This window comes from Acomys russatus, chromosome 8, assembly GCF_903995435.1.
Source record: "Acomys russatus chromosome 8, mAcoRus1.1, whole genome shotgun sequence".
NCBI classification, from domain to species: domain Eukaryota; kingdom Metazoa; phylum Chordata; class Mammalia; order Rodentia; family Muridae; genus Acomys; species Acomys russatus.
This window is the reverse complement of record NC_067144.1, coordinates 1,042,018-1,052,500: the sequence shown is the minus strand read 5'-3', so window position 1 is coordinate 1,052,500 and position 10,483 is coordinate 1,042,018. Positions and strand designations below refer to the sequence as shown.

At 41.8% G+C, this 10,483-nt stretch overlaps 1 protein-coding gene across 1 annotated transcript in view; it reads right to left on the bottom strand.

The window, feature by feature from the left end:
• Prkdc (protein kinase, DNA-activated, catalytic subunit) overlaps positions 1–10,483 on the bottom strand; it is a 181,501-nt gene that overhangs the window by 57,784 nt on the left and 113,234 nt on the right. The window contains exons 55-59 of the mRNA XM_051150565.1: positions 9,082–9,255; positions 8,114–8,212; positions 6,823–7,030; positions 4,490–4,679; positions 2,946–3,158 (exon numbers count right to left, since the gene is read on the bottom strand). Of these exons, the coding sequence (XP_051006522.1) occupies positions 2,946–3,158; positions 4,490–4,679; positions 6,823–7,030; positions 8,114–8,212; positions 9,082–9,255 (884 nt within the window). The remainder of the gene's footprint in view (positions 1–2,945; positions 3,159–4,489; positions 4,680–6,822; positions 7,031–8,113; positions 8,213–9,081; positions 9,256–10,483) is intronic.

Below are 10,483 nucleotides of genomic sequence, written 5' to 3'. Positions count from 1 at the left end.
GAGGATAGACTCCTGGTGTTGTCTTTTGACATAGAGCCATAGCACTTGAATGTAGGTGCTCTCTCTCTCTCTCTCTCACCTCCATCTTCCCTCCCTCCCTCCTTCCCTCTCTGACACACACAGATACACACAGGAATGCACACTCAAACGTAGCAATCTTTTTTCCTTTTTTATTTTTTTTAAAGGAGACAAAATATTTATGTTGGGACACAGTAAAACCCCAATGTATAATTCATGGAAATTTAGTGATATGCATGTAAAGATCTGAGCCTGTAAGCTAAAATGATTATCAAGGTCCACAAAACAAAAAGGAAAACAATGATTATAAACAAAGTGACTCACTCACAAGAACGATGCTGTCAAAGTAAACCCTGAGCACTGAGGAGACAGATGCAGAGACATAATTCCACAGAAGATGAGACCTCAGGCCGAGATCAGGTACAAATATGTCATAAGGAAGGCAAAGATAACAGACAAACCTCAGGTGTCAGTCACATGAAGCCAGAAGATAATCAACAGTGACAGCGTAAAGCTGCAGCCTGGGGCTGCAGAGCCAGCTAAGCGTGCCTGCCGCTCCTCTAGAGGACCTGAGCTCTGTTCCCAGCACCTGTGATGACACTCATAACTGCCTGTAACTCTAGCTCCAAGAGACACAACACCCACTTCTGGCCTCACAAGGAACCTGTGCACACATGGCATTGACTCTCACAGATGCACATATACACAATCATAATAACAACTCTTAAGACAATAAAACCACTGCTTAGAGTTACTGAAGTAAACACTAAACTCAACTTGTAGGGTTATAGGGAACTGCCTTTAGTCTTTGGTTATGTAGCTAGAAAAATCTGCATTTCTTTTTTTCATTTAGGTTTTGAGAAGTGTCTGCCTCTTCAGTTTTTGTGCATATTCAATTGATGTCAATAACTAAAGACACACAAATAAAAATGTGCACGACGGCTGAGGGCGTCACTCAGAGTGGCTGCCTCGCATGTGTGAGGCTCCAGGTTTTGTTCCCCAGCACCACAAAAAATAAAATAAATAAAAATATAAGTCAAATCTGGAGATAAATAAAAGACACACCACATATGCAAGGTGGTAAGTTCTACCCTAACACTGAAAAAAGTCTTTTAAAAAATTGTATTTGTAAAGTAAAACTTACACTAAGACAATTTATATTTTAAACTGTCTTTTCAGTGATGATAAATATGTAGTCTTCATCAAACTTTAAGAATCGTTCTCATAGTATATGAAGTATTTTAATACTTTTATAAACATACAAAGGCAGATTCAAATATATTTTAATACATCAGCATTTATTTTACCTTAGATCTTAAGTTTTTCAAAATCCATATATAAAACTCTCAAAGAAAATGTTTCTAAAGTTTTACCTTTTACTTTTCTTAATTTCTGCACAGCCTCGAAATTTCACCAATACCATACACATCTCTTATTACTGTTGAAACGTAGTCAGGGAAACACTGTCAACAACTGTTGCACAACTGTTACTACCCTTAGAAGCTGTCCTTAAATCCTACCTTCAGCTCCATCCAACAAAGATGCCAACTGGCCCAGTCCTCAATCACTGCGAATGAACTTGAACACAGTGCCCCAGGGCAGACCTGCCTCTAGCAGTTTGTCAGAGATCACAGCAGGAAAGTGGCATGCGCCTAAGGGTCTTAGATGAGCATGTGACAGTTTGAGAAAGACAACTGAGAGGGGCTTCATTTTAAGTGACAGTCCAACCTCACAGCAAAAAGAATGTCTCTGCATTCTAGTGGACCAGGGAGGGCTGTGAAGGCTAAGGAAGGAGGTGGTGAAAGACCGAAGATACCTGAGAAACAGTCAAGGAAGGAGGAAGGAAAACACAGAAAGTTTCAATAGTCAAGGAAGGAGGAAGGAAAACACTGAAAGTTTCCTCGCATACCCTAAAAGTCCATGCTAATACCATAAAGACAGCTATGCCTCCTTCTGAAAGGGAACTTTAGAGGACTGCACGAGCTGTAGACTTGAGACTGAAGTATAAATGCACTAGTTGGGAGTAAAGTCTCATGCTTTCTTTACTCTTCTGGTTCCCTTTAGCCACATTTGCTTCTAAACTTCTGAATAGATATTGATTCCTACAGGGTGCTTACTGTCTGGAGACCGTTTCCTCTGGGCTTCCCTTCACTCGAGTCTTGTAAAGAGCTGTCTTCTCTCCAGCACTTTCCGTGCTGGCTCTGGAGGACTACCAGACTTTCTGCCTGCCAGGTTTCCCAGTGGCTCTGAAACGAGGCCACCCCACCCACCACCTTCAAGCTGCTAAGGCCGAAGTGACAATGTTTCTGGCTTTGCCTGCCAGTTCTCCTCACACTACTTGCTCCCATACAATGTTGCTGAGAGGACCAGAGTCTTGGTGACCAGGCCACATCAAGTAGGCACTTCCCTCACAGCTCCCCATGTTTCCCAGGGCATCCATCCAGCTGGAGTACATGGGATCCTCAGCATGAACTCTGCCCTCCACACACTTGGCTGAACTAGTTCTGAGTCTCACTTCCCTCTCTGTCTTCAGCCTTTGAGTTGTTTCTCTTCCTGCTCCCTAGGCTTCCAGGCTCTTCTCAGACACCCATCTTCTATCTAGTCTTCACCAATGCTTGCTCCACACTCTCACCCTGACACTGGCTTACCAATTCTACCCCATTTACTGCCTCACCTACTTCAAATGTCCAAACAGTCGCTAAGCGAATGAACCTATCACACACTTAATAGTTGACAAAGGACACCTAAAAACGTTTTCAACACAGTAGGTATCCAAATAGCAATTACCGAACTGAATTTTAGTGCTTTTCATTAAGGTTTTCAAGGAAATGTGGACAGTCAGAAATATGGTCTCCCCATGGAAGCCTTTGCATTAAAAAAAAAAAAAAGGGCAATGCATTTTAAACATGTTTCAACATTTTACTCACCGCTTTTCACTTGGTTATCCACCTTGTCACCAGGAAGACCCAGCTTTTTAATCCCAAAGTCAGGTCCTACTGACTTCCATGATGGTCTCTGAGACTTTTCACTCCTCTGATGGGCAAACAACAAGGAGGAAGACAAGGATTCTGGAGGCACTGTGTGCTCTGCCAACAGGTCAACGCTGCTCCCGGTTAGCCAATCAAATGAGCTCCTTTCAACTACAACACACAGGACCAGAACAGTGAGGACGCAGCACAGTCTACTCAGTGTAGCAAAACCTGCTGGTAAACATGGTACTATAGTCCTGTGCAATAACCTGTGACACTGGGCTGAGGCCAAGGGTACTTGGTGTTTGACTCAGAGCAGACTAGGCACCTGAGCCTCAGGACCCTCTAGCAGCTGTAATCATGACAGTAACAACATGAGTGTCAAAGAATTTCCATTGTGGATATTCAAATCAGTCCCACTTTCAGAAACAACAGAATGTCAAACAAACTATATAAAGGAAACTGCTGAAGTGTTGATACAAAACAAGAGGGCTACAGAGGTAGCTCAGTGTTGAAGAGAAGTTGCTGTCCCTGTAGAGGAGCTGGGTTCAGTTCTCAGCACCCATCTGTAATGCCAATTTCAGGGGATCTACCCCTCCTCTAGCCTCTGCTGGCACCAGGCATGTACATGCAATAAACGGATACATATAGTCAAAACACTTAAACAGATAAAATAAAAATTAGTTTTTAAAAAACGGATTAAGGTATTTTACTCCGTAATGTGTACTATGCATATCAAAGCAAAGATTAAACCACTTAGAAGAGAACAGTTTAGTAAACTATTGACATCAGCAAATGAAGCTGGTTTAATGCCACTCTGCCGTGAGATAAGACACTTTAAACAGGAGCCAGCACCAGCACTCGGGAGGCAGAGGCAGGCGGATCGCTGTGAATTCGAGGCCAGCCTGGTCTACAAAGGGAGTCTAGGACAGCTAAGGCTACACAGAAACCGGCCCCCCCCCAAGACACTTTAAACACGACATGTTACGAAGTTTTATGTAAAGCCAAACCAAAACAAGCATGTCTAGGTACCATCAGGTTATTATTTTTTCTAAATTAATCCTTTTCTCCTACTTAAAATTTTGTAATGGTGGGTATGGTGGCACATGCCTATAATCCCAGCACTAGGGGAGACAGGGGCAGGGGGATCTCTGCTGAGTTCAAGGAAAATCAAAGAGTAACATTGGCCACTTCAACCATGTAAAAATGGGTAATTCAATAGCATTAAGTCCATGGCCACCATCCAGAAACCTTTCCTCTTAAAACGTGAGGCTCCATAATTATTTAATTCTATCTTGATCACCTCCACCCAAGCCCCTGACAGGTGCCACTTCCTCTGAGGCTCTGACTACTCTGAAAACCTCTATCTTATTCTCCTTTGACTGACACATCTTCCTTATGGCCTTTGTGACTTATGTTATCACTTTATTTCTCTTACAAGAAATCTACGTTCTTCCAATAGAAGTTTCTGTCAAAGGCCAGAGTGTCTGGTAATGTGTTACCTGTGGTTTGTGTTGGGGTGAAGTTGTACTGCTGTTGGGTGGCCCGCACTTGCCCAGACTTCTGCCTTCCGTCTGAGAGGGATCCTTCCTGGGTTTGGGTGTGGAAAGTGCTTGGGGAGGCCTGGGTCTCAATAAACATTGGAGTGAGGATAGTACTTCGAAAACGCCAGTCAGGATCGATGGTATACTCCTATAGAGAAAAGTTTCAAAGAAAATCATGTTCCTCCTGTAGTGACACTGTAATATTTCCATGCTTGCCTAATCTTGAGTAAGGCTTTAAACCAAATTCCCAGCACCACAAAAATACACAATAAAAGCCAACTAAAAGCTATTAGCATATATGTATGAACTGTCACTCCAAGAAGAAACTAAGGAAGAACCCTTCTTTATTATTTTACTTTTTAAATTCTTTTTGATTTTTCAAGACAAGGTGTCTCTGTTGTAGCTTTGGCTGCAACTCACACTGAGACCAGGCTGGCCTCAAACTCACATGATCCGCCTGCCTCTGCCTCCAAGTGCTGGGATTAAAGGTGTGTGCCACCACTGCCCAGTCCTTCTTTCTGTTTTGAAATGGGTAGCTTAGTCTGGCTTTGTACTCTCTATATAACCAACTATAACCTTCAACTTCTGACCCACCTGCCTCCAACCCTCAGGCACATGCACCCCCATGCCCAGATTACATGTTGCTGTGAACTGAATCCAAGGCTTCCTACATGCAAAACAAACACTTTACCAATTCAGCTACATTTATAGTCCCTAGAAGAATCTTTTCTTTGTTTACTTTTTTTTTTTTAAGAGACAGTCTCTCTAATGTAGTCCTATCTGATCTAGGACTCAGGCTGACTTTGAACTCATAGAGATCCACTTGCCTCTGCCTCCCAAGTGATAAGATTAAAGGCGTGCACCACCATGCCCCGCCAGAACTTTTTTGAAACACTTACTTTAAAAGTGGAAAAAAATAATCACAATGGAGAGAAACCACTCTCCTACTCCTACCTTCTATATTAGAGGACTGATGCCATACTTAGCACTGCCAATGGTGCTTCTATATTAGAGGACTGATGCCATACTTAGCACTGCCAATGATGCCACAACACAACTACTACTATTCATGACACTCAGATTACCCAAGTGCTAAAAAAAAACCTGTGTATACATTTGACCTTCCACCTATGTGTATAAGGCATAAATGAAATATAAATGAACTTTATTATTTATGCCTGGGTTAACTCTTAAGGCATCTTACTATGACTCCTCACTATATAACTTTTTTTTAAAAGAATTTTTTTCCCCCAGCATAAAGAGACTGCTACAGAAATCTATAAATGGTTAAAAATGCAGACGACTGAGCTTGGGATGTTCAATCCCAGCTGACACATCTATACGTCAAGCCCTGTACCTAAGCCTTAGGAGTCATGGAAGAAAGAGGGTCAGAAAGATGGTAAGAACTAGAAGACCAGGACAGTTGCTTTAAGATTGTGTCTTCTAAGTATGACAGGAAAGATACCCATGGAATGAAAGCCTAGAGGAGCCCTGAACAATGATAACATCAGCTGACATGCCAGTATGGATGGGGAAATCTCTTATGATCCTAAATCCTAGGGGAAGAGCTACAGACAAGCATGACTGCTTCTCCAAGGATGAGGCCTCTAACTGGTTATCGAATACCAAGTGCTCAGCCCTAAAGACATACGCATAGGAAACAGGTTATATTCACATACTTATATACACACATATACATACACACAGACAAATGTTCACATATGTGTGTGCATAGCACCAACTAAGGGAAAAGTGGCTGTGACTTTGAGAGGCAGCAGGGTGTGGGGGTCGAAGGAGTGGAAAGATTGATGGAACATGTGAGGACAGAGGAGAGGGACAGGAGAAAATGGTGTAAATACTATGAAATTCAAAATAAATAAATAGGTAGATAGAGACAGATAAATACATCAGTATGGGCATGAAAATACTTCAAAATTCAAAAATAACATGAAATTAAAACACTTGTAGTTCCAATAATTTCAGGTAAGGTATTGAATTTGTACTAGGGAGCACACCAGGTCTTGCTCATTTAAGAAGCACCTGTGCACACTGACTGCTGTGGCTGCTAAGAAAAGTTGCGAACTTGATCTACGACCACAGCAAAGCAGGATGTTATATGGGAGGAGTAGCAGGGAGGTAAGAGGTCCAAGTGGACGGACAGAGAATGGAGAGCATGGACAACAGGCAGAAAGGAGCACAGTCTGTACCTTAGACTTAAGTGTGTGCCTATTTTCACCAACAACAGGGAAAACACATACTAATCACCATGACTGGAGGGACAAGCACTTCACCTGAAATTCACATTCTGACAGAGGGTGCTCAAAGATGGGGTTCAGATAATCTGGGCTCATCCTGGTCATTTCAAGCAGGAAGTTTGTTGCTAAACTTAAAAAGTGGACTTCGATCTTAGGAGAATATAAAGAATTTAATGCCAACAACCGGTCCAGTGTATTGGATGGTAATCTGGTTTCATGGCTCCAGAAATTCCGAATAATTAATCTGAAAAGTGATGAGAGAAACATGCTCAGGTACCAGCAAATGAAAGCAAGTATTGCCGACAGTGTCATCTGGGGCCTTCAAAGCTTTTCATCCACAGAAATCTCGGTTGAAAGGAAAAACTACATCAAAATACGAGAAAGAATACGCAGATGCTCTGAAGGACAAATATCCCCAAAGTGTAGACTGTCTATCCCCCGGAGGGTTTACAACAATGAGCACAGGTACTGACAACGCTAAGACTCAGTCATCTTAACAAACACCAGCAGTAGAACATGTGCCTAGCACACAAGTCTCTGGACTAGATGCTCAGAATCAAAAGCAAGTACCATAAAAGTCCCTGACTGCTTTGCTAAAACAATTCACTGTAAAAATTACTGTTATAATGTATTTAAAACTTAGTTTAAAATCAAGTTAAGACTGGGAATACAGGTCAGTTATTCCACTACAGCCTGATAAATGTGAGGCTCTCAGTTTGATCCTTACTATGACCCAAAGATAACAAAACAAAACTGGGTGGACTTTTCAACAGACAACTACTTATGAAATTTAAATACAAGTTATTAGAAGTTCAATGAATTTAAAATTGAAGCAAGAGAAAAAAAGTAGTATGTCACCTCATATTAAAAACGTTGTTCTTTGTTATGTGGTAGGCATATAAAGATGCTTAGATAACCAAGTTAGGACACTGCAGGGGACACTCGTCACTATTCGTATCTGCACAGGGAATGAGCACTATATTTTCTTCCTAATGTTAAAGTGCCAAACATTTCATGTAACCTTGATATGTATAATATGATTTTAACTGTTTGTGTCGAACGGGAAACACATCAGTTGTTTCAGCTTGAAAAGCTTTAACTAACTCACTGCATAAGCACTTTGTCCTAACCACCTTTTCACGCATTTGTTTTCGAAATAACCTGTCAGGATTTTAAAATCTTATTCTTCATGTGGTTAAAATACATTTTGCTAAGGCTTACAAAATGCAGGAAACAGAGAGAATGAGGTATCAGAGAAAACCCTTTGACCTAGTCTAGAGAGCAGTAACCTAATCCTGATCTAGTTTAGCCCAGAGGAAGCACACACTGGAGTCCAAGGTTCTCATCCATCAGGCCTTGAATCAGCACATCTTTTGCCAGTTTAAATATTTCCTGGGAGTCTTCATCCCTTTGACTTTCTGCATCTCTGTTGGAGAAGGATAACAAAATATTAGTATTTTGCTCTGCTCCAATCACACAGTGTGAATTAAAGCCAAGGCAGGTTTGCGTGAGACCGATGCACAAGGCAGTGTAGCAGAACTGTCGCTGGAGGTGTGAGAGAGACCAGGGCAGGTCTGCCTTCTGTGCCTGAGTCTTGTCGCCATGACAGGTACTGCGGCATGCCACTGCTTGGGAAATGTCTCTTAAAAGTAAGTTATAAGAGGGCACTCATAGCTGAAAAGGACTGTGTGTGTACACTGGCACACGCACGTACATGTGCCATGTGTATGCGATGCCTGCAGAGCCTAGAGGATGGCACCGTGGGAGCTACCTGTCATGGGAAATGGGAACCAAACTCTGAACCAGCAGCAATCCTAACTGCTGAGCTCTCTCTCCAGTCCCAGCTCAGACATTGCTAACTCTCTATTTCCTACATATTCATGAAATACTTGCAAAAAAAAGGATAATTCAATATATTGAAATAAACTTGTTTCAATTATTAGGCATATTATTAAAAATGCTTTCTTATATTCCAAATACTAAAGGTACCCACATACGCCTTTCAGAAAAAGTGACTGCAGGTCTAGGGAGACGCTTCAGTGGGGAAAGCAGTTGCTTTACAAGCACATGGAACTAAATTCAAATCCCCAGAGCCCATGCACAACTGGGCAGGCTCTTTGGCCTGGTGTGCACAGTAGCCAAACAGAGACGGCATTGAAACGAGTGGGAGAGGGCCAAACCCTGAGCCTGTCCTCTGACCTGTGTACTCACACGTGTGCACGTACACCGTGCACATACACCATGCATATACACACAAGATTTTTAAAGTGACATACAACACAGTGAATGGCTAACCTGTAATTGTCATGAATCCACATAAGAATATTATACATCTGTTCTCTACACACTGAAGAAGGGTGGGAAATAAATTCCATAACAGGATTCAGAAGTTCTCGAAGTTCTACTGGTTTTAATTTTGCCATCATCTTATAAACTATATCCAAACACACCTTTTGTCTTTCATCGTCTCTATAATAAAGAAGAGTTTTAGTATCACATAAATTTAACAGTGTTTATCATACCTTTGAAGTCTGACAAGCAACATTTTCTTCTCGTTCTAAAGTTTCAAAAGTTGTTATAATTCATAACACTATATGGGAAACACTACACCTACTAGTGAAAGAATAATGAAAATGTGGCACATATAGACACATACACAACAGAATTTGATTCGGTTATAAAGAAAAAACAGAATCATGAAAATGACTGGCAAATGCATTGTACAACTGAGCTAAGTAGAGCCTGCGAGACGACAGCTGTGTGCTCTCCAGTGAAAGGACCCTCGCTTCAAAGCTGTGCGTTTGTGTGTTTATTTTTAAGACGGGAGAGAGGAGGAGGCCTGAAGTGAGGCATGGACAGAAAAACACTGTTCTGAGATGCACACAGAGCATGCGGTCAGGGTCAGGGCTAGGAGGAAGGGGGAAATACTAGGGCGGAAGGTTTAAGGGGGCTAAGATGAGAGGATGGGGCACAGGAGAGAGTTTGGGGTGAATAACCAAAACAAGCATGTTACAGGAAGCCTTATGGAAACTTAGTACTTTGCATAATTAAAAAGTAGGGTTTTTGTTTGTTTGCTTATTTTGGTTTTTCAAAACAGGATTTCTTTGTATAGCCTTTGCTGTCCTGGAACTTTCTTTGTTTGTAGATTAGCGTAGTATTGAATTCACAGAGATCCATCTGCCTCTGCCTCCCAAGTGCTGGGATTAAAGGTATGTGTCACCACCATCCCAAAAAGCAGATTTTTAAAAAAGAGTCTGAATGGAGGTACACTGGATGGGTGACAATACTGCTGACATAAGCCATGGGCTATTAAGTGAAAATCCAAGTGACAGGTGTAGGCTACCTCCTTATGCAAGGATGCTCTAGAAAACGTTAGAATACTACAAGTTGTTGCTAGTATACTTAGTTGCCCACTAGAACTAGATGGTAAGACTCTACTGCTGAAACATCATACACTTCTATTACAGGACATAGAAAAATTAAACTGGACCTGACTTGCAAACTTCCTCCCTGCCGGCTAGCTTTTATAGTTCTGGATGGTGCTATGCTATCCAGGCCATTGAGGAAGAAGAGTCACCATTGGTTCTACCCAACATGTAGTAGTAGTAGACTTCACATGTAAGGCAAATGTGCCCAATGGTACAAGAGTGGTATGAATGCTATGGGGCTAATCAACTGCTTTCTGATGAACCTGAGG